Source organism: Leuciscus leuciscus (genome assembly GCF_965113295.1).
Source record: "Leuciscus leuciscus genome assembly, chromosome: 16".
Lineage (NCBI taxonomy): Eukaryota > Metazoa > Chordata > Actinopteri > Cypriniformes > Leuciscidae > Leuciscus > Leuciscus leuciscus.
The window spans coordinates 19,259,787-19,282,976 of NC_138740.1; the positions used below are offsets into that span (position 1 = coordinate 19,259,787).

At 35.3% G+C, this 23,190-nt stretch overlaps 2 protein-coding genes and 1 long non-coding RNA gene across 8 annotated transcripts; 1 reads left to right on the forward strand and 2 right to left on the reverse strand.

Moving 5' to 3' along the window:
• The first annotated feature begins 579 nt into the window (after nucleotides 1-579).
• On the forward strand, nucleotides 580-3,804 carry LOC309477678. The gene is made up of 2 exons (XR_014198689.1): nucleotides 580-943; nucleotides 1,702-3,804. It is a non-coding gene; the product is annotated as an uncharacterized lncRNA (long non-coding RNA).
• On the reverse strand, nucleotides 3,651-7,508 carry havcr1 (hepatitis A virus cellular receptor 1). 6 transcript variants are annotated; one of them, XM_082141000.1, is made up of 9 exons: nucleotides 7,353-7,508; nucleotides 6,787-7,128; nucleotides 5,982-6,074; nucleotides 5,602-5,688; nucleotides 5,269-5,364; nucleotides 5,121-5,170; nucleotides 4,957-5,032; nucleotides 4,828-4,864; nucleotides 3,651-3,989 (listed from the first exon to the last, which is right to left on the reverse strand). In XM_082141000.1, the coding sequence occupies exons 1-9, from the start codon at nucleotides 7,405-7,407 to the stop codon at nucleotides 3,860-3,862; spliced, it is 966 nt and encodes a 321-aa protein (XP_081997126.1). In that variant the 5' UTR covers nucleotides 7,408-7,508; the 3' UTR covers nucleotides 3,651-3,859. The 6 variants fall into 6 exon arrangements, with proteins under 6 accessions (XP_081997126.1, XP_081997127.1, XP_081997125.1 ...); XM_082141001.1 differs by having other exon boundaries at nucleotides 3,651-3,988; nucleotides 4,833-4,864; nucleotides 5,121-5,173; nucleotides 7,353-7,507; XM_082140999.1 differs by having other exon boundaries at nucleotides 5,121-5,173; nucleotides 7,353-7,504.
• A 174-nt stretch (nucleotides 7,509-7,682) lies between these two features.
• Nucleotides 7,683-11,870, reverse strand: havcr2 (hepatitis A virus cellular receptor 2). The gene is made up of 7 exons (XM_082141005.1): nucleotides 11,743-11,870; nucleotides 10,829-11,167; nucleotides 10,672-10,740; nucleotides 10,138-10,206; nucleotides 9,994-10,043; nucleotides 9,732-9,816; nucleotides 7,683-8,293 (listed from the first exon to the last, which is right to left on the reverse strand). Exons 1-7 carry the CDS (start codon nucleotides 11,783-11,785, stop codon nucleotides 8,250-8,252), a joined length of 699 nt encoding a protein of 232 aa, XP_081997131.1. The 5' UTR covers nucleotides 11,786-11,870; the 3' UTR covers nucleotides 7,683-8,249.
• Nucleotides 11,871-23,190: the final 11,320 nt, after the last annotated feature.

Below are 23,190 nucleotides of genomic sequence, written 5' to 3' on the forward strand. Positions count from 1 at the left end.
ACTTTATAAAGTTTTAAATATGAATATTCTTCGTACACAAACTCAGGCTTTGCTCCAGAAAGCCTTTATTAACCCCCCGGAGCAGCGTAGAGTTCTTATATAATGGACGGATGCACTTTTTTGAGCTTCAATCTGATGGTTGCAATGGTTGCAATCCACTGCCATTATGAAGCTTGGAAGTGTCAATGTGTTTATTAATATAACTCCGATTGTATTCGTATGAAAGAAAAAGTCATATACACCTAGGATGGCTTGAGGGTGAGTAAATCATGTGCTAATTTTCATTTTTGTAAACTACTCTACTGTAATACTATCTGTAGTTTAATAGGATTCTGAATTAAGTGTAATGTTTCTCTACAGAAATATACAGAGCCACATACTGTATATTATCAGAAATTAGAGCTGCAATTGTTGAAAGATTTTAATCTCGATTCAAATACCCACGCAATATTTTCCTAAAGACACCGATTTGTCTTAAACCTTTGTCAAGTAAGATCACAGTGAACATTTATATCTGCGTTGGCGCTGTCAGTACCCACATTTACATGAAATCATTCTGATTGATGAAACTGAACATAGTTTTTACATGAATGCTATGTCATCGGGTTGATGTGCATTTATAAGTCACAAGCTTCAAATCTGATTTAATCTTTTGATGTGCACGCACTGCACGAATATGCAGTTTCCTGCTGTTGTCACAAACTAACCATCCTCCGTTGTTTTAAAAAGCAGACTTATATTTACCTATTTCAGATCCTTCAGATCCTTATTAGGAGACGAGGAGCACACAAAGCTTTGCCGTGCTGCTTATATTAATCAAGCCATAAAAAAATTATGCCCAGATGCCAAAAACAAGGCATCAGCAGATGAGAGTCCGAAACAAGCACTTGTTGAACTTGGACAACGTTGTCCTGCACCACTTCACAGAATGATGAGTGGGAAGGTAATTTTTGATTGACACAACAGTCATTTATTTTATTCTTATATAATATTACAACAACATCAGCTCATAATTCAAATGATCACAGAAGTACTGAGATAAAAGTTTATAGTTCAGATTTAAACACTGTCTACAGTAGCAATCAAAATAGAGTAAATCAACTTTTGCAAGAAATCATCCTGGAAATTTAAGAATCATCCACATCTGTGATCATCTCAATTATTTTCCAAAGACACAAATAATTATATTTTTATATTTTTACTTTAAAAGAAATCATAAATCATTAGCAATAAAAAATAATTAAACTACTTAAATTATAAATCATTTTGTCGGCCCATTCTATCATGGGCTGAGAATCTGATTGTGAGAAACTATCTAATATTAAAATGACAAAAAAGTCTTGAGACAAATAATGTATTATTATTATTATTATTTTTGTTTATAATTCTTTTTAATGGTTAACTTGTATCAATGAATGAATTGGTGCTTTCAAACACATCGCATATTCATACTTTATAAACTGGTTTTATTAATACAAAATTAAACCGGAATAGTCTGAATAAATAAACAGTAATTCTGATTTCCCAAATGCCCTTCCAGTGACATTCCAATACCATGACCATTCCAATTGAAGTTTAATGCTGTTTTTGTTTTTTATCCTGAGTAAAAGTTGTTATTCTTTCATAAGGTATTGTGACATGTGTAAGTAACATGATTTCTCTAAAATCATAATCTCTAAAAAAAACTAATTTGTTTTGCAGAGGCTCTTAAGAAGACTGCACAGATCAACTGGCAAGAAACTGAGAGGGAACTCTCAAAATAGTCTGGGACAAGAGATGGAGGAGGACAGTGTCCAGAGTGCACACATGACTGTCTGCAGTGTAAGCTGTTGCTGCTTCTTCTAACTGTCCCCAATTTATTTCCTGTTCAAATGCTCAAAGCTTTCAGTAAAAACTGGGTCAAATACAGGTTAAAAGTAACTATGTATTTTAACAATTAGGTAAATAACTTTAAAGAAATACTCTTTAATCTGACATAAATCTGCTTCTTTAAATATTGTCTCTAGAATTTCAGAATATAGCATAATATGATGGGTAATTTCAATAAAATTGAAATTTGAAAATATTTCAATCTCACTGTGTGCTCTAATGCTTTAAAACTTGTTTGTGTGGTATTGCCACTCATTTAGATGGAACCCAGATGATCCCTAGGGCCACATGCATATGATTCCTAGTTGGGCCCCACCTAAAGCCCTGTGAAATCCTGCATAAAACCTAAATGAGTAAGTTGTTAGGGCCAACATGGAACCCGTGGACAAACCCACTAACCTTGTAGTACCCACAAAAAATCTAAAGCTGGGACCAAGATGGGTCTTGTGCATATAGCCCAGTTTGGGCCCACCTTTTAATAAGTGCCATCCTATATGAAATCCATGTGGCCAGTTGGCATGGGGCCATTATGGAACCCGTGGACAATCCCATACAGAGCCCATTTTTCAGCCCATTTCAAACCCACATGGGCCCCACATATAATGTCGACTGGGTTAAAGCTGGGACCGAGATGGGTCTTGTGCATGTTGCCCACTTAGGTCCCACCTAGTACCAAGTGCAATCCTACATGAAATTAATCTGGGCAATTAACATGGGGCCATTATGGAACCCGCGGACAATCCTACATGGGGCCCATTTTGCAGCCCATTTTATACCCATATGGGCCCCACATACAAATGTTGGCTGACGTCAGAGACCCACACTAAGAAAATAAATAGCTGAATAAAGTCGATATATATATATATATATATCTATATATATATATATTTTTTTTTTTTTTTTGCGCACAATAAGTATTCTTGTTGCTTGATAAACTTAAGGTTGAGCCACTTTAGTCACTTGGACTATTTTAACGATGTTTTTACAAACTTTTCTGGGCCGGCAGAATTAAATTACATAGAAGGAGTGAGACAGCTCTCAGATTTCATCAGAAATATCTTAAATTGTGTTCTGAAGATGAACGAAAGTCTTGGAACAACATGAGGGTGAGTAATTACTGAAAGAATTTTCATTTTTGGGTGAACTAACATTTTAAGACATTGTTGTCAGAGGTTTCTTTTCAAGATGTTTGTGACGTAACTGGCTGGTCCTCTCCGCACACCTTCATTGGGTTCAATAGCCTGGAGATTGAATTTACCCCAGGATCTCAAGTGCTTCTCAAGGGCTACTTTCCCATATCGTCAACATTCTGGCGCAGCGTCTCGTTCTCTTTTCAGGGAACCAGGATTATATTCGTAACCGAGATGGTTTTTAAATTTTATTATAATAAAAATAATACAAAAATAAGCAAGCACATATAATCCGCTTATTCCAAAATGATGTTACAACTATCTTCCTCATTGTGTACACGCACTGCGAGAATACCTGTACAACATTCATTACTCAGAAGTGTGAGTTTGTTTTTAGTTGTTATGGAGGAAGGAAGTTATAGGTGTGGCTTATTTGTTATAAGAGTTGTGAACCAGTTTGGAGGGGTAATATGAATTGAGATATTCAAATATGAATATGAGACAACAGAACATTTTCATGACCTTCTTTACAATATAGGCCTAGTTTCTATTGAATTAAGTTGTATGATCTTTCTGAAACCACATTGGCACTTCTAGCTCTTGTAGCCTGGTAATATGAAGGATATGAGAAAAGTACAGCACCAAAATACATTTGTGGTAAATTAATCATTTAAAATTTAATATCAGATTAGTTTTAATAATGATATAGTGTTAGCCTCTAGAAGTCAGAGAAAAGATAGTCCAGAGAAATGATTTCTCTGATCAGCAATAGCTGTCACATTATTACAAACAATACAACAGAAAACATACTCCACACTGATCAACTTAAACGTGATAGTAAATGTGAATTTGCTAAGATATTAATGCCACTGTTCATATTCATTTTCAGTTTGTATTTGATAGATGTTTTCCGTAGCCATCTCTCTGTTGTACAGGCCCACAGTGCTGCCAGTGTTACTGTAGATGACAGAGTTATCGGAGTTCAGGGTTCTGAGGGAGAAAAAAATGATAAGAAACATCTTGCATAATGACTAGCGATGCCCATTATATGATCAGGCCTCAATACAAACATAAAATGTGACCTAATGGAGGGATATTCTTTCTTTGATGCTGAATGTATGTGTTGCATTCTTCATATCATTAATTTTTTTATTTATAACATGCACAATAGTAATGCCTAAATAATTAAGATAGACTACCGTACAAAAGTCTTTGAAGTTTCTGAAAGAAGTTAAATCACCATCATGTTCACCAAGGCTTCATTTAATTGGTCAAAAACAGTAATATTATGAAATATTATTACAAATTAAAATAACTGTTTTTATGTTTGAATATATTTTAAAATGCAGTCTTCAAGTGTCACATGATATTTCAGAAAGCATTCTAATATGCTGATTTGGGTCTCAAGATTTTTTTTTTATTATTATCAATATTGAAAACAGTTGTTCTGCTTAAAATCTTACTTCCCCCAGGATACTTCCCCCAGGATACTTTTATGAATAAGTTTAAAAGAACAGCATTTATTCAAAATTGTATTTGTCATTACATGAAATGTTTTTGTAACAATGTAAACGTGTCTACTGCCACTTTTAATTGGTTTAATGGGTCCTTGCTGAATAAAAGTATAAAAAAAATCTTACTGACCCCAAACTTGTGAACACTATTGTGTAAAGTGGGAACATTTTAGCATTTGGTCAGAATAATGCAAACTGTAAATTCCTATTTCAGTCTATTGTTTTAAACATCTGTTTTTAATCAATATAATTTGGAATTAATGTTTTTAATCATTCTAATTTAAGCATAAATAGCACTTGAAGGAGTGACTTACATGTCTAACGCAGCTCTGGTTTTCTTCTTTTGCTTCCCTGAAAATAGAAAACGACAATTTCATTTGATAAATAAACGCAACGAGTTTTGCAGTTCAATTTTAAAGTGTGAAGTGCCAGTTTGGACTCACATAACAGAAAGCCAGCAATGACTACCAAAGCCAACAGTAACAGGAGAATAGGCACAATAACTGCAGATGCATTTACCTTTAAGAACAAATCAGTATTAGGATATCAAGTCATCATTGTTTCAAACCATAAAACATAAGGCTTCCTGTTATGGTGAAATACTCACACTCTCTTTGTGTTCCACAGAGGACGAATTAGGAAACTTATCTGAGGTTTCTGCTTTATAATGAAAAACACAATCAGCATATTTGCAAATACAATATGTTGCAATACAAAACAATTAAAAAGAGCACAGATCATCATCTGTGTTATACCGGATGTTGTGCTGGAGTTCCACAGTCCAGTTGTGCTGCTCTCGGGAGCATTTGAAGAACTGACGAATGAAGAAGTCTCTTGTGTTTTATTCCTGTCTAATAAAAAAAAAGGGATAATGTCACATAATGTTTCTACACTAACAATTTAAATGTCTTTAAATAAAGCAGAGATCTTTAATGACTAAATATTTGTCAAATATGCAAGCGCCAAAATCTCCCCACTTGTTCATTATTAGCAATGATAAATTATAGATAATGAAACGTTTTTTATTGTAAATTAAAATTTTTGCTTCAGTCATTATAGATTCACTGCCAGGGTTAAAATCATAATACCTCCTGATGTTTCAGTGGTGTGTGATTCAGGGGTTATAAGCCCAGAACTAGTGGTTACCAAAGGCTCTTGTGTGGTCGGACCAGGTGCTTTGAAACAGGATGTAGAATTTTCCTTTTTTAATGTTCAAATTCTCACATGAGCACGAGCTATCAGAAAACTGCTGAAAGCACTGACTTTACACAGAACTGATCTCATCTGTGATGACTGAATGATGGAAAATAATGGCAAACTCGTCACCATCACCAAAAATACTTACTTTTTCAGACTTGATTATCAGTAATATTTGGTTTTGTCTGGTATGTTTTCATGATTCAGCCATCACAGATTCACAAAGACAGTATAAATTCATAGATATTCACATAGAAACACACACAAGTACCCTCTGTCATGACAGTGGTGAATACTCCTGTGATTTCATGCTCAGATGTGCTGCTCGACAGGGATGTAGTTTCCCATGTTGTTGGAATAAGTGCTTTGAAGAAAGTGTATTTCAATGCAAAACTGTACTACTTTTTAAAATATCAACAAAAGTATTATTTTTTATTTTTTAGGGGTTTTAAATCTGCACTACCATTCAAAAGTTTGGAGTGAGTAAGATTTTCTAAGAAGTCCCTTATGCTCAACGAGACATTTATACTGTAAAAACAGTAATATTGTGAAATATTACAATTTAAAATGAATGGTTTTATTTTATTTTAAATTAATTTTAATATATTTAAAATAAGTTTTATTCCTTCAAAGCCGGATTATCATTAGTGTTCAGTGTAAAAAAAAAGTTGCTTCCTTACATTTTTTTAATACAATCAACTTGGACGTTTAAGTCATTTCAACTTAAATTACATTAAACTGACTTTAAAAAGTGAGTTGAATCTTGTAATTTAGAAAAAAGTAGAAAATTGCTTAACTTATTTTGATGAGTTAAAGCAATGTAAAAACATATGTTGTCATAACTTATTGATCATATATTTTTACAGTGTGATCCTTCAGAAATCATTTGCCGCTCAATTTTTTTGACAGCATTTGTTAGCAATATTTTTTGTAACAATTAAATATCTTTTAAATATAAAAAAATTTACTTTTTTACTTTTATTCCTTTATTTAAAAAAATCTTACAGACCCCAAACCAAAACAAACCAAAAAACAAAACAACATTTGTAGTGAGTAGGCATTATGTCTTTGCTTACCGTCATCAACAATCAAATAAACGTAATACATCTCGTCATTAAACCATCCAGGAACATGTATGCGGCATCCATATTTGCCAGAGTCTCTTTTTTCTATGTTAAGGATTGTCAGAGACACGTCTCCATGCGATATTTTTCCCTCCAGCAGATATCTGGAAGATATTTTCCTCACCACTTTATCCCCATCGCTTCCAATAATTTCATCACCACAACCCATTGAGGGAATGTCTCCTCGTATCCAGCATATTTCACATTTTCCATGGTATTTGCTGTCATACTTGCATGGCAAAATGACTCTCTCACCCTCGAAACTCTGTACGATGACGTCGCTGCATTTACAAACTAAAAGAAAGACAGTGACTTTATTTAAATAACCTTGAATTAGAAATTTAGATCATAAAATAAATAAATAATCTTAAGGGTTACTACACAATTAAATACTACATAAAACATAATATTTTAAAATATAAAAATTTTTTTTTTATAAAAATATGTATATATTACATTTTACTCTTTGCCACAAATTACTGATTGTAAGCACATCTCAATATAAATGTGAAACTCACTCGTCAGATAACAAATAATCCAGGATGTAAAGAACCAGCTGTGAAGTTCAGTCATGATTGAAAGGTTTGACTGTCCCTGAAAGCAATGCTCCAGACTACCTCATCTCTCTTCTTACATTGTTTCCCTTTACACGGAAGTCAAGATGCACATGACACCTTCTCAGCTTTTCTTAAATGTGCAAGCAGACTTTTTTTTACAGTTTCACTTCTATATGTGGCCTACTACTCAGTGGTCAACTTCAAAAAACCAAAAGATAGATTTGTTAGAACTGAGAACATATTAACATGTACCGCAAAATCACAAAACACACACTTCTACAAAAAATCACGTGAGTTTAAAATTTTTTTTTTATTCATGTTTAAGTGTTTGTACATCATTGGAACTTTTAGGTTGATATGTTTGATGCGACTGCGGTGAACACTAGAGGCCGCTACTGTTGTGTGATAAATCAGATTCCGTTTCCAAACAAATGCTCAAAACTTTAAGCCCACGTGGAGTTTGAACAAAGAAACATTCAGTAATTGATTTCTGAGGAGATGCATGACATATGATTCGAATTATATTTTGTAAGCTTTTTACAAAAGACTTGGCAAATGAAGACACAGGCTACAAACATTACAATGAAAAAGTAAAACAACAACAACAACGACAACATTATGTAAATTGAGTTCTCAAAGTTATCTCAAAATTAGATTAATAATAAATCAATTATTTTATAATAGCCTAGGCTATAAATATTAGCCACTGAGAACAAACCCCCCAAAAAAGGCACTGAGAACAATACATGTGGTACACAGTCCACGTCACCATACATGTGGTCATAGTGGCCTCGAATCTGACTATCACACCATTACCCGTGTGTGGTTATTGTTGGGCTGGGGAGATCTGGCAGATTTTTAACTTCCCCTGCTGCTGGTGCGTTCTCTGGAGCGCCGCAGTCCTGAGGGCAGAGCGTTCAAATGGATGTGTTAATGCACAGTAAGCAAAACAGGCCATGAGTCATCTCTTTCACTTCCACTCAGCAATGGAGACACATTCTGAGAGCCAAATTTAACGCTCTGCAGCACGAGAAGTCAGAGAAGTTTCCACACAACCATATGCAACGAGCAAGCGTTCTTGCTCATGCGTTATCTTGTTCACGCAAATTCTTGTTCATGCATTAAATAAAATGCTCAGAGTACACTTTTCAGACCATATAATGTTGGGTAAAGGCTTATTTGAGTGAATGTGACAACCTGCCAAGATATTCACTCCAATATATATATATATAAAATAAGTAATAAATAAAAATTTACTTAAAATAACATTTTTAATTTCCAATGTGAGTTCACGCTGCTCCCGTGTCAACACGTGGTGCTCTAATGAACACGTGTTGGAGATTGATATTTTGTAAATTAAGTGGTAAATTGTTTATTTTTTGCGCAAACAACGCACTCGCTCTGATTGGTCAGATGGCCCAGTCTGCCGTGATTGGTCAGACACCAAACGCTCATTTTCATATCCGTCTCTTCATAAAATTGAGGTTAAACCACTGGAGTCACATTGATTACTTTAATGATGTCTTTACTGAGGCTTGAAACTGGTAGTTGCGTAGCTGTCAATGGAGGGACAGAAATCTCTCAGATTTCATCAAAAATATCTTCATTTGTGTTCCGAAGATGAACGAAAGTCTTACAGGTTTGGAACGACATTATAGGGTGAGTAATTAATGACATGATTTTCATTTTTGGGGTGAACTATCCCTTTATCAAAATATATTGCAAGAAAATTAATGAATTGTTTAAATTTGTACAATACAGTTGCTAGGATTTGCTGTACTGCCTCTAATTTAAGTTTATGTGGAATTAAAAGATAACGTATTACAGTTTAATTACATTGAGAATCACCACTGAGACCAAACAAAAACCTTAATAAAAAGTAAGGCCTGGTTTCACACACAGGGCTTACATTAAGCCAGGATTAGGCCTTAGTTCAAATTAGGACATTTAATTAGCTTTTATTAACATGCTTTAGAAAAAAAAGCAAAGGTGTGCATCTTGAGACAAAACAATGGACATATTTTAAGATATGTTAGTTTAAGTTCCTTTCAGTTAAAACATCTCAAACATGCATTTTAGTCTGGGACTAGCCTTGTCTGTGAAACCAGGGGTTAATGTTTTATGACACATTATAATAAGAATTCCAAGCTAAAAAAATGTCACATTGGAAAACAAACTTAATTTACTTAATGCAAACTTTGTATTTTAGAATGAATTTAGAATGAAATGCGATCTGGACATGTTCATTAGAGGTTTCACCCATTCACCCATTTATGCTACAAGCGTTTAATATTTCTCCAGATCTAGACCATTAGATTAATTACTTGCTAATCTACTTACGGAACAGAATTGCGATGATTAAACCCGGGATGAAGACAATGGCTCCCACTCTTACAGTATTAATGACAAATGCTTCCATTGCTTCCTAAAATGACACACCAAGTATGTAATGAGTGAAACACCTTAATCATGTCCAAAACAAATAAAATCAAAATGCATATACATTTACATAGATTACTAACAACACACTGAAGCTAAAATATATGACAGCAAAAGCAGAACAGCTAATGTTTCTGTCTTTGTAAACAGATGATTGCAATACCTCAGTATGAACCACTGCAACGGGTTCATCTATGTAGATGTCAGTAATATCTGAAATAAATAAATGTGTTTACATTTACTCTTGACAGATATTGGCTCATATTTCTCAATCACTTTCAATGTGTGGTCATGATTATATTCATACCTGTAGTTATCTTTTCTGATGTGATATACAGCTCAGTAATGAGTGTGGTTGGGTCTGATGCATAGTATACTGTGTGTGAAACAAAAATGGTTAGTCAGGGTTATTTTATCTCATATGAACTATTATGGGAATTCCTATAATATAGCCTACATTATGATTAATAATATGATAAATCAATGTATTGGCTAATAATGAATTATTGATACATTATTGAAATTAATGAATGAAATAGGACAAAAAATTTGTTTCATTAACAATAAAATAAGTTAAAATGCAGTAAAAACAGTTGGAGATAAACAGTTGAAAACCATTTAAAAAATGTTGGTCTTTTTGGTCTTTTTTTTTTTATGACTAGAGTGTTCAAAAGAACAGCATTTAGAAAATAGAAATATTTTGTAATATAAATTTCTTTACTGTCACTTTTACAAAAGAAACAGTTCTACAATTTGCATGTTAAACCGCTAGATGCATTACCATTGTTTTACCCTGCTCAGAACAGAGCTGTGACACACTTATTACTGAAAGGTTTCATACCTTGCTTTTCCTGCTTTGACGTTGTAGAGACCAGTTGTGTTTCTGAGGTGACTCTCTTTGGATCCAGTCCTATTATGGAAGAACAGAAATACTATACCTCATCATGTCTGAGCATAACAACATTGATAAAAAAAGATTAAATTGAGTGGTTACTCACCATTGCTGATAAACAGATAAACACTGTGACTAATGTCATTGAAAAGTCCAGGGATCTCGATACGGCACAAGTACAACCCAGCATCCCTATTTTGAGCAACCCTTATGGTAAGTGAAACATCTCCTCGGTCGAGTCCACTGACCAAGCTGAATCTATGTGACTCTCTGTAGTTCACTTGCAAGCCGTCAGAGGAGATAACAGTGTTCTCACAGTGGAACCATGACTGATGTCGCCCCCAACAAATGTTCAATAGGCCACTGGCGTTAATGTCGTATTTACATGGAAGAGTAACTGTATCCCCAACCTGTCCAAACACCAGTTTTGATGATTCGCTGCAGGCTACAACACAAAAACAGAGAGAAGTATCAACACTTGTTAATTACATCATATATAAGGTAACAAATTATTAGATTCCTCATGCATTTCACAAATTTTTTTCCCCTTATAAAGGCACAACTTTCACTATGGGCAACAAATCAAACTAATCAAATAAACTTGAAGTGAATCAACTTTGTAAAAAAAAAAAAGGTGTAAAAAAAAAGCACAAGATGCACAATATTACATAGAACATTATACACATAATATTATACACAGACCACAAAAAAAAAACTAAACATTTTCTTCTGAAATTCTTAAAAACAAGAAGCATTTAAAGAACCTTGTAAATTGTGTATGACCCGTTTTATCTTAAATTAAGTTTCTTTTTTGTATCCCTTAGGCATTTTTTCTTCTTTTAAGCATACACTTTATTAAATGTTGCTAGAGTTATGCTTAAAATAAGAAACAAAATTGTAAAAGAGAGGTAAAACAAGACAAAAAGATACTGATAGTATTTTTGCACTGCAGAGGAATGAAATATAGTACACAGTATTGTACATTATAGCACTACTGATAGAAGTATTATTTGTACTTACTTGCTACATGTATACTTGTTGAGATAAATAGAAAAACAATCATTTTCTTTGCTCTGGTACACTCAGTAAGTCTCTAATTCATGTGTGAATGGCTCATATACTAAAAATACAACTTCTCTTTTCCATGACGGCTGTTCGCCAATGGGAATAACTTCAACGTGCTATTGGTTCCAAAGCCAGACAGAAAATTTGTATCCTTGTAATTGTTTATGTAATGTATTTTAATATACATATTGTTCTAAAGTAAAAAAAAAGAAGAAATTAATTATTTTGCTCAGCAAGGACTCCTTAAAATAATTAAATCATTAAAGGAATGTTACAAAAGATTTCAAATAAATGATTGATCAAATAAGAGACTACACACTTTTAAGAGAGTTATACTGGGAAATAATAGTAATCTTTAATGATAAAAGATGTAACTTAAGCATTATTTAAAACCTGTTGGGAACTTCTCATGTGTCAGTTTTATGGGTGGTTGCAGGAAGGCAGATGGAGACGAAGATATATTTCCAAGAACAAAGGTTTAATGTAATTAAAATACAAGACAGCAGAACAAGTAAATAGCTACACTAAATATAACGGAGATCGGACGAAGACTGACATAACTTAAATACAAACTCAGATGACACTAATTAATGGAACACAGGTGATACAGATGATGATGATAAACTAAACAGGTGATACAGCTGAACTAAATGACAGTAACCATAGAAACGAAGGAGTGGCGGAAAAAAAAACAAAGGAAAACAGGAACCAATCAAAACACAAACTTAAAGTCCAAACAAGCACTGACACATGCCAGTACTCCCCCTTCCGGTAGCCACATCCTCGCGCCTTAGATAGACAAACTGCGGAGGGAGGGAGGGGGCTCAGGGGGAGGACAAAGAGCAGGTGAAGGGCAGACAGAAGGCAGGAGGGACCAGGGCGGAGCAGGTTGTGCAGGCGGCCAGGGCGGAGGGAGGAGCCATGGTGGAGGCAGGGCAGGCGGCCAGGGCGGAGGGAGGAGCCATGGTGGAGGCAGGGCAGGCGGCCAGGGCGGAGGGAGGAGCCATGGTGGAGGCTTTGGTCCAGGGAGCCGACTGACGGAGGCGGAGCAGGTGGAAGTGGAGACCCGGAAAGCCGACGAGCCCAGGCGATGCTGAGGATCCCGAGGGACATGGCGATGCGATGGCTCTGGCGACCGAGGCACAGGCGGGGATCCAGAAGGCCGCGGTGGAGCCGGAGTGACAGAGGACCAAGGTGGAGCTGGAGGGAGTGATGAGCCTAACGGAGCCAGAGGGACGAGGCAAAGCCAGAGGAATGTAGTCCTGAGATGAAGGCAGGCCGACGAACGACCAAGGCGAAGCCGGAGGGACGAGGGAGCCTGGCAGAGCTGGTGGACTTATGGACCACGGTGGAGATGAGTGAGGTGGGAGCCAAGGTAGAGCTAAAGGACCGACGGGCCGAGGTGGAGTCCTGGTTGCGGAGGCAGAAACCGGGGATCCACCGACCATGATGGAACTGGAGACCCGCGGCGACCCCACATCCCTGATGGTGGAATAAGGGTGATCTGAGGGGCTGACAGGAAGCAGCGGAGGCGTGGATGAGGAGATTATGATAGGAGGAGGTGGGAGAGGGAGGATGGGTGGGAGTTCAGGAACAGGCTCTGGAAGAGATTCAGGCCTTGGGACAGGAACAGGCTCTGACGTGGCGGCGGCCATCCTGGCCGAGGGCTCAGGCGTTGAGGCGGTAGCCATCTTGGCTGAGGGCTCCACAGGCATGACGTGAAGAAGCTTTAGGAAGGGTGGTCTCGGCGGCTGCTCGTGATGGTGGTTGTTCTCTGGATCGAGACACGACACTCACCAACCACCTGCTGATGGCTTCCCTCCAGTTCAGTCCATCGGTGTTTGGGAGGTCGATGGCCTGGTGGAAATTGGCCCCGATCCAGAAAAGCAGCTTGAGTGTTTCATCGTCGAGGGGCTAATGACAGCTCGACGAACAAAGTTCACCACGAAGGCGAAACATTCTGTGCTCTCTTGAGCAATGGCAACAAAAATAGCCCTGTCGTCCATATGGGCTGGTCCGATCTTCTGTCACGGGTGGTTGGAAGAAGTCAGACGGAGACAAAGATATATTTCCAAGAACGAAGGTTTAATGTAATTAACCCTTTCACGCATAGTGGTCACTACAGTGGACAGCTATTAAAAAAGCATTTTCTTGAATTTGCACGGGTTTTTATGGCAAAGTTGCACATCAATCTCTTCATTGGACCCTGGTGCATCATCCTATAAATTGCAATCAAGTGGCAAGCCTTTGTGTTTCGATTTTTTCCCCCTCCAAACCAAGATGGCCAAGGGTCAGTCAGACATGCCAAGTTGCTCCAGAATATCCACCCATTCCTTCTATCCTAGGAGACTCTTGTAGGTAAAAAAAATATTGCAGCATAAAGCAATATCTAATGAGTCATATCACAGTAAAATTTTCCAAGTTTTGATTTTAGATTGAGAGAAAACTCTGATTAATCACATGTCCACTGTAGTGGACGTCATGCATGCAATGGCTATATTTCAGATACAATTCATAATTATAATGTGAATATTGTTTTTGAAATTTAAAACTTAAAAACTTAATATGCATTGACTTTTTCTACTGTAAATAAATGTATTTGTATTATTAGAATGTAATTTTCATTGACATCGAAAAAAGTCATGTGATTACATAATGTATGACACTTGTAATGCATTACTTTACTTGTTAGATCAAAAAGTAATCTGATTTTATAATGCATGTTATTGTAATGCATTTTTTACTCATAACATCAAAAAGTAATCTGATTACATAATGCATGTTACTTGTAATGCGTTTCCTTTCTCATAACATCAAAAAGTAATCTGATTATGTAATGTGCGTTATTGTAATGTGTTTTTTTACTCATAACATCAAAAAGTAATCTGATTACGTAATGCATGTTACTTGTAATGCGTTTCTTTACTCGTTACATCAAAAAGTAATCTGATTAGGTAATGCATGTTACTTGTAATGCGTTTCTTTACTCGTTACATCAAAAAGTAATCTGATTAGGTAATGCATATTACTTGTAGTTAATTACTTGTTAGATCAAAAAGTAATCTGATTAGGTAATGCATGTTACTTGTAACACATTACTTTACTTGTAACATCAAAAAAGTAATCTGAATGCGTTATGCATGTTACTTGTAATGCGTTACCCCCAACACTGATCATTTCAGATGAGATTGAAAAAACGTATCGCTAGGTTTTCTCAGAGGAGGGCTATGATAGAAATGTGCATGTCCATCTTGAACATAATCAGAATTATCAGCTAATAAGGGTAAATCTCCATACTCTGGTGCACTGGAGGGAGCATCTGAGTGGTTTCCACAGTTGTACCTTGACAGGCTGTAGAAAATTCTGATGGAATCACGTCCTCATGTTCTGATATCAAAGATACGCAAAGTGCAACTTGTATGAAGTTGTATGAAGCCATTGCAATATTTTGCATTTATATTTTTTGTATATATTTTATAGTTTTCACATTATTTGATATAATTGCATTGATTAGTTTGTTAAATTCACATACTTTATCTGTTTGATTATTGTCTTATATTTAATACAGTATATCTTCAGTTTAAACCAACCGCATGCTGTCCACTCAAGTGGACATCTGAAGATCTCTTTGAAAAATTTGTAAAAAAATAAAATAAAAATCAATTCTTGTTTTTCATGCCCTAAGAGCAATAAAAACACATAGGAAAAAAATCCTGACTGAGGGTATCATAATTCATGCATGAATACAGGACAGCAGAACAGATAACAACACACTAAATATAACAGAGAGCAGACAAAGACTGACAGAACAGACAGAACTTAAATACAAACACAGATGACACTGATTAGCGGAACACAAGTGATACAGATGATGAGGATAAACTAAACACAGGTGATACAGCTGAACTTAATGACAGTAACCATATAAACGAAGGAGTGGCGGGAAAAGAACAAAGGAAAAGAGGAACCAATCAAAACACAAACTTTAAGTCCAAACAAGCACTGACACATGACACAAAGTTTGTGTACATGCATGAAAGGCAGGTATTGATTTATTAAAAATAAAAGATGATTTAAAGATCAATGGTTAGCTGTCAATGCTTGTACTGAATGTGTAATCTTTATATTTCAGTTTCAAAGAAAGCAGCATTATTTGGTGAAAAAGAAATTTTTACTGCGGCTTGCGGCTCAGTAAAGATGACCAAAAGAAATGGCCAGACATGTCAACAAAATCCCCGTCAACTTCCTTTTAAGTGGGAATATATATATTTTTTTTTTGACACTGACTATTGCTGAAAATACAGTTCCTTGACAGGGCATTTCAAGTCTAGACAGTCATATTTCCTTGAGACTGGAGGCTCAGTTTGAGGAAAGGTGATGTAACGTTTTGGTAACGCTAACAGATTTCCATCTTTCAGTGTCAGCGTTTCTACATGGCACAACCAGACACAGACCCCAAAATTTCATAAGCAACAATTATGTCACAAATATACTGCAGCTGCAAAACAGCATGTGCCAGGCATCTGCCAGGCAGCAATAAAGCACATGAGACAGAAGTAGCGAACTGCATCCATCTTGTTTACGGTTTCACTTCCGTTCTCACAAAAATTACATCATTACATCACTTCAGTCACAATATAATTCACGCATGAACACAACATTGTGTCCTATATCAGCTTGAAAATGTTCTCATTTACGATGTTCCTCTTTCCATATATTTTTTTTTTTAAATAACCTCTTCATAATAAGTCAAATGCAGTGAACTGAAAAAGGAAGAAAGCCATGGCATCAGTCGTATACAGCTGCAAATATCTGTTTACAGAGACTGGATGTTCAAGTTTATTAAACTGATAAAAACACAGGGTAGCATTACATAAGTCATTAGTAGGCTAAATATTACACACTTCATTAATTGGTTGTTGTTGTGGCTGGTTCTCAAAAGGGGGTGCAATAAACGTTCCTAATTCTCAAATCTCGCTTTTTACACAGTAAAATTCACTACGTTCGCGAGTCTGTGAGCAAATTATTCTCCGCCGGCTTCTCCTTATATGGTGTCTATACCGCGCTCAACAGTCTATATCAGTTCCATAAAGAGACCTATAGTACACCTATTGAGTGAATTATGACTTGAATTTCTGTCTGTTTTTTTTTTACAAAAAACAATGAAATATCTTGCATGTAAGCACATATAGACTACTATTTCGTGTAAACTATTTCTGCTGCGTCGGATTCTTTGCCTCCACTCGTTCCCTTTTCTTGTGTATTCTGTGGGTGGGGATTATTTAAATAAGTAACATTATGACATAATAAGATCAGGAAAAACGATGTTGTAGTCCAAACAAGCCGTTCGTTGTAGGATTCTGTGGAATACATTTTAAGCTTTCAGCTTTGTAACCTTGCAGATCTTTTTTATGCTCAAACAGCAACATTACACATTAACTAAAGTTGAACAAGTAGAAAAGCAAATAGGACCCCTTTAATAAAAGTTCAGCATTGATAACAAGTTTCTGCTCTCCTGAATGTTTCTCAGCGCAATCTCCGAGTGTTGTATGTGTGTGTGTGTGCGCTTCAATAAAAACAGTGCATTAATATAGAAAGGTGCACTGACTTGGAACTACCTGTGCATTAAATGGTTTTACTGCACACATTCCAGCCAGTCAGAATAGAGTATTCAGACAGACCATGGTATAAATATATATAATTCAACATTTTAGACACAAGACACGTTATTTTCTTTAACTCATCATCCATATCTTCATTCTCATCAACTCATCCTACTGAGCCTTAATCCACTTTTGTGTATGAGTCTGGATCTCAGTTACTTACGTCATGATGTCCTAAACGCCCTTTCTTCTTGGACTTCCTGGGCTCTCACTGACAACTAATTTCTTGGCTTTAGGAAAATAAAAGAAAAAATTGTCGTGCGTTATTGCATGGTTATTAGAATTTTAAAGATTTTTATGCTTTTCAGAAAAAAAAAAACCCAATCCTCTCCAACTCTATAAATCAAATCCAATATTCAAAAGAAGACAAATACTGAAACTACTTCTGAACAGAGACATCAGCTATCCTTATTCACAAAATCTAATTATTTGCTGTCCTGCCCAGTTGGCAGTCTTGTTCTGTTGGTTGTCTCGTGCTCATTCAGGGCATTACTATAATGGTGCAGCTTACTCTTTTTATTTTACGAGACAATTCCTCTAATGATACTCCCAGCTTGGCCATTCGCCTGGCTGGAGGTCAAAACAATCTAAAAATCCTATATGACATGAAATCAAAAAGGCACTTAAACAGTTGTTTAAGTGTGTCGGCTGGAAGGGTAAACACATGGTGGTCCACGGGGGCATTCATTATTATAATTTTTCATGGAACTGGTAATTATTTTGTGTAACTCGCAGTCATTTAAGAGCTCTCCTTTCATTTTCTGTAATTGCCAGTATCTGGAGAGTGCTCAGCAAAACCACGAGAGGACTATTTGTATTTTGTAATCATTAATCATATTGTAAGGTAATATAACAGTATGAACCAGTGCAACTGTACTCAGTGGGAGGGTGTTATTTCAGTGGCATATAGTTTGAACCCCGTAGTGCCAAGAAAAGTTGAACACAAAGACTCGGCGGGCAGCGTGTCGTAATTGTTTAATGTAATAACAGATGCAAGTAAACAGGTTTATTTCTAATCTTGTAGACATTGAATGCTTCATGCACATTCTGCTTTCCTTTGAGGAAACAACATAGTGCTAGTCAATATGTCTTAAATGCAGGCACACTCTGGCATGTGATTCAATTTCAGTCAGCTCTTATCTGAGGTGACTGCAGGTTGACCACCATCCAGAATGACACGAACCTACTGGGTAATTGCACTTTTCCAAAGGAACATTCCGAAGACAGGACAGGAGGTTTATTTGAGGCTGTAAACGCAGGTAAATGCAATATAAAAGCTTACGTGGGTCATGCGCTGGTACATTGGTTGGACAAGGCTGCTGGCATCTTCATTTTTTTCATGTAACATAAGCAGATGCATAGGCTTATATATGACTTGTTTTTACAAATTTTAGAATTTGATATCCTATCTTAATAATAATGAGAGGCACCATTTTGCTTATTTGTGGATACTCCACACCTGTACACACTCACGTTTTTGGCATTCAAGGCTTTAGCTTTTGTCTAGTCGTCCATTCAATAGCAGCATCACACACTGTCAAGCACAATTAGCAATAAATGGAAATGACAAAGTGTGACACCTTTGTACACCTGCGAAAAAATATACTGTATTGTAATTAGCATCTTTCTCATTTTGGGTCTTCTCAGAATGACTTCTCATTACAATTTCACATACACATCTTTATCTCCCTTATTTCTATTATTGTATTAATTAACTTTACATTAATTAATTATGTCCAGAACTTAAAAACCGAGTTCAGTCTCATTCTCAGGCCTCAATATATCTCAACTGCGACTTTGTTTCTTAATTGTGACAATAGCTTGCATTCTTTTTTGTACATTATATCTGTCGATTTTTATTTTATTTCTTACTTTAGTTACTTTTTTCCCTTTCACAATTGCATATATGTGACCCTGGATCACAAAACCAGTCTTATGTTGTACGGGTATATTTGTGGTATAATAGCCAACAAAACATTGTATGGGTCAAAATTATAGATTTTTCTTTTATGCCAAAAATCATTAGTATATTAAGTAAAGATCATGTTCCATGAAAATATTTTGTAAATTTCCAACCGTAAATATATAAAACATTTATTTTTGTGAGTGGATGCAGCACTATCGCCAATAGAAATGGACAACTTTAAAGGCGATTTTCTCAATATTTCGATTTTTCTGCACCCTCAGTTTCCAGATTTTCAAATAGTTGTATATCTGCCAAATATTGTCCTATCCTAACAGATGATGTATAAATCTCAATTTTTAAAAAAAAAACTACCCATAAGACTGGTTTTGTGGTCCAGGGTCACATATCACAGTGTGACTTTCTAATCTTAAACTTTATCTCTTTCTTATTTTATTTTATTTTTTTATGTGGTGGAGATGGGCTTCCAAATATTTGAGAGGTGGGGAAAATGTAAGAAAAAAATCAGTAAGCTGAATATGCTGGTGTTGTAACGTGAACGTGAACGTGAACCTTACCAATAGTGGTTACAGTAAAATAATCCAATACTTGACAAGGACACGTGGTAAACATGAGGGCTTAAATACACACAAGACTAATGACAAGACAAGGGACACCTGTGCACAATGAACCAATGACAACATGGCAGGATCACATGACTAACATGACTGACATGAAACATGAACCAAAACAAGACGTGACAGGAGTTTAAAATTCAGTGATTAAAATATACTGTTAGAAAATAGCTGCAGTTTTAAACACTCGAAACAGGGCCACAATGGTAACATCAGCATATAGTGTGACTATACTTTCTCTATAGATTTCTGTGTGAAAACATATTACAAAGCAAACCCATTAAATGCAGTTTGGTCCTGCTGGACATAATCAATGTTAATTAGTCTTATGGATCCTTAAACGAATCAAGAGCAGTCAATGAACTGACCTCATTCACAATTCTTTTGTTGATTAAACAATTCTTAAACATTAACTTGGGCCTCCATTAAAAGCCCATTGGGTTTACAAAATTGTATTAGTATTAATATTGTTTAGTAATGTGCTCTGTTATGTGTTTATATGTATTTATGATATGCAGCTAATCTGCTGACAGACCAACAAGACCTCAGCTGCACTGGAAGATGCTATTGATATTTCCATACAAGTGTGCTTATGATAAAATGTCCTTCTGAGGGATGGGAGCTTATACAAAAATGGTGAAAGATATCATGCCTTTCTATTATAGACTTTTAAAGTTAAAAGTTATAGCATTTTGTCAGAATTTAGTGGTGAGTTTTTTTGTGATAAAAGCTTTGCAAGCTGTCGCTGCTTTGGGAATCCTTAATACAGTACTGGCCAAAAGTTTGGAAACATTACTATTTTTTAATGTTTTTGAAAGAAGTTTCTTCTGCTCATCAAGCCTGCATTTATTTGATCAAAAATACAGAATTTTTTTTTAATATTGTGATATATTATTACAATGTAAAATAATTGGTTTTCAATTTATTATACTTTAAATTATCATTTATTTCTGAGTCTGATGCAAAGCTGAATTTTCAGGATCATTACTCCAGTCTTCAGTGTCACACATGTGACATCCAGTCTATCACATGATCCTTTAGAAATCATTCTAATATTCTGATTTATTATGAGCGTTGGAAACAGTTCTGCTGCCTAATATATTTGATGAATAAAAGGTTAAAAAGAACTGCATTTATTCAAAATAAAAAATATTTTCAATTTTTTTTTATCAATTTAACACACATAAAAGTATTGATTTATTTCAAAAAAAAAAAAAATTACTGACCCCAAATTACTGACCTGTAGTGTATATTGTTGTTACAAAAGATTTCTATTTTTAAAAAATTTGCTTCTTTTTTTCTTTTTTTTAAACTTTTTATTCATCAAAGTATCCTAAAAAAGTATCACAGGTTATGAAAAAATATTAAGCAGCAGAACTGTTTCCAACTTTGATAATGAATCATCATATTAGAATGATTTCTAAAGGATCATGTGATAGACTGGAGTAATGATGCTGAAAATTCAGCTTTGCATCACAGAAATAAATGATAATTTAAAGTATAATAAATTGAAAACTAATTATTTTAAATTGTAAAAATATATCACAATATTACATTTTTTGGTAACACTTTAGAATACTGTTCCTTCATTAATGAATAACTACACAGGAACAAATGAGTAATGCATTAGTAACACTCTAGTAACTACTATTAACTAACAAGAAACTCTGATTAACGAATTAGTAAGTAATCGCGCTCAGATGAATGTAGTAGTTCATTATTAGCTAATCAATAACTACTATTTTTTTCATACCTCCCAGAGAACTACTATCTATAGGTTCATAATTAACATGAATAATGTATAATTTATAATAAAAGGTAATGGTAACCCACTAGTAATGACTCAAGTATTACTACATCATTTTAAAGGAACTACTAATTATTTGGATCAGTATTCTAAAGAGAAAAACATGATAACAACCTAATATTGACTGAAGTCATTGTAAACTTTTGAGATTTTTGTAAGATTTTGAATATCAATTCCTTCCAATGGATTTGGTAACACTTTAGTCATTACTAGTGTGTTCCCATGATCTTCACTTTAGAATACTGATCCAAATAATTAGTAGTTCCTTTAGAAATATGTAGTAACACTTTATTCATTACTATCCAAAACCTTACAAAAGCCTTTAAAGCTTACAATGACTTCCGTCAATATTAGGTTGTTATCATGTTTTCACTTTAGAATACTGATCCAAATTATTAGTAGTTCCTTTAGAAGGATGTAGTAACACTTGATTCATTACTAATGGGCTACCATTACATTATATTAAACATTGTGCATTATAAATATGTATTAACCTGTATATAGTAGTTCTTATAGTCTTCAGTGAGGTATGAAAAATAGTAGTTACTGATTAGCTAATAGTGAACTACCACTTTTGTAAGGCTTTTGTAAGGTTTTGGATAGTAATGAATAAAGTGTTACTACATCTTTCTAAAGGAACTACTAATTATTTGGATCAGTATTCTAAAGTGAAGATCATGGGAACACACTAGTAATGACTAAAGTGTTACCAAATCCATTGGAAGGAATTAATATTCAAAATCTTACAAAAATCGCAAAAGTTTACAATGACTTCAGTCAATATTAGGTTGTTATCATGTTTTTCACTTTAGAATACTGATCCGAATAATTAGTAGTTCCTTGATGATGTAGTAATACTTGAGTCATTACTAGAGGGTTACCATTACCTTTTATTATAAATTATGCATTATTCAATTATGTAAGGGTTAATGCCCGACGAGGTGTCCATTATCAGGTATTAATGGACGACGGTGAGGCGTGAACCGTCCGACGCGCAGCGGAGGACGGTTGCCTCCGCCGAAGTCCATTAATACCTGACAATGGACACCTCGAAGGCATAGCTGCCAACTCTCACGCATTCACCGTGAGACTCACGCAATTGACACTCTTCACACGCGCTCACGCCACACATCCATTTTCTCACGCACAGAAAAATCGCGAAGCAAAGAGGACACGGAGACCGACAGACTAGACAGAGCAGGTTACTTATGATATAAAAAAAATCTCAGCTCTCAGATTCTGTCACTTTTATTACGAAATTCAGACAATAAATACCGTTTTGGCGCTTGTAAATGTGACGCGACAGATCCCTAGCGGCACGTGAACCGATCATCTCTAGCTGATAGTAAATAACTTTAAACACGAATGAACACTGTTGAAAGATACAGTACAACT

What these genes read in the sequence shown, in the direction of transcription:
- havcr2 (XM_082141005.1), bottom strand. Translation starts at nt 11,785, where the DNA reads ATGATTGTTTTTCTATTTATCTCAACAAGTATACATGTAGCAA. An exon ending in TTATCTGTTTATCAGCAATG is followed by an intron (nt 10,741 to 10,828) that starts GTGAGTAACCAC and finishes CTTCCATAATAG; the next exon opens with GACTGGATCCAAAGAGAGTC. An exon ending in GTCAAAGCAGGAAAAGCAAG is followed by an intron (nt 10,207 to 10,671) that starts GTATGAAACCTT and finishes TTTCACACACAG; the next exon opens with TATACTATGCATCAGACCCA.
- havcr1 (XM_082140999.1), bottom strand. Translation starts at nt 7,407, where the DNA reads ATGACTGAACTTCACAGCTGGTTCTTTACATCCTGGATTATTTGTTAT. An exon ending in TTATTTGATTGTTGATGACG is followed by an intron (nt 6,075 to 6,786) that starts GTAAGCAAAGAC and finishes CTTTCTTCAAAG; the next exon opens with CACTTATTCCAACAACATGG. An exon ending in CATTGCTGGCTTTCTGTTAT is followed by an intron (nt 4,865 to 4,956) that starts GTGAGTCCAAAC and finishes TTCTATTTTCAG; the next exon opens with GGAAGCAAAAGAAGAAAACC.